Below are 564 nucleotides of genomic sequence, written 5' to 3'. Positions count from 1 at the left end.
GTGAAAGCAAGGGTAAGGATAAGGGTGAGGGTGAGAGCGAGAGCAAGGGTGAAGGCGAAAGCAAGGGTGAGGTCGAAAGCAAGGGTGAGAGCAAGATCAAGAATGGGGGCGAGAGCAAGATCAAGAATGGGGGCGAGAGCAAGGGCGATAGGGAGAGGGAGAAAGAAGGTGGGGAGGATCACAACAAAGAGGAATCTTTATCCCCTCCCAAAACATGCACACTGCAACAGGGATTACAACAAACAAAATAAACCCTAAACCCTAACATAGATTCAAGAGCTTACCAGTCAACGCGGCACGAGGCATGGCTTGGATATGGGAAGAAGGCACTGAAGAGACCTAGGCTAGCTGCAATAATCACCATGCCCACAAGAAGTGCACAGCAACAGAACTTACATCCACAACAGCAACCTGATGTTGGAAAAATCACAGCATGTTATGCGAACATTCTAAAGGCAAATCAATGAAAGCATATAATAAATAGGCATCTACATATGAACTGCGAGAGGAATGTCAAGACTTTTTTTTCTATTTTATATTACTATTCCTTAAAATCTCCCTAAA

At 44.7% G+C, this 564-nt stretch overlaps 1 protein-coding gene across 1 annotated transcript in view; it reads right to left on the bottom strand.

Annotated features, from left to right (window-relative positions):
- The window catches only part of LOC119585019, a gene marked incomplete in the record, with an annotated part of 10,106 nt that overhangs the window by 6,773 nt on the left and 2,769 nt on the right, over positions 1 to 564 (bottom strand). Inside the window, 1 exon segment of the mRNA XM_037933633.1 lies at positions 285 to 411. Coding sequence (XP_037789561.1) covers positions 285 to 411 — 127 coding nt within the window.

This window comes from Penaeus monodon, chromosome 19 (assembly GCF_015228065.2).
Source record: "Penaeus monodon isolate SGIC_2016 chromosome 19, NSTDA_Pmon_1, whole genome shotgun sequence".
In the NCBI taxonomy this organism is placed as follows: Eukaryota; Metazoa; Arthropoda; class Malacostraca; order Decapoda; family Penaeidae; genus Penaeus; species Penaeus monodon.
The sequence above is the reverse complement of the archived record's forward strand: the minus strand, read 5'-3'. Positions and strand labels throughout refer to the sequence as shown.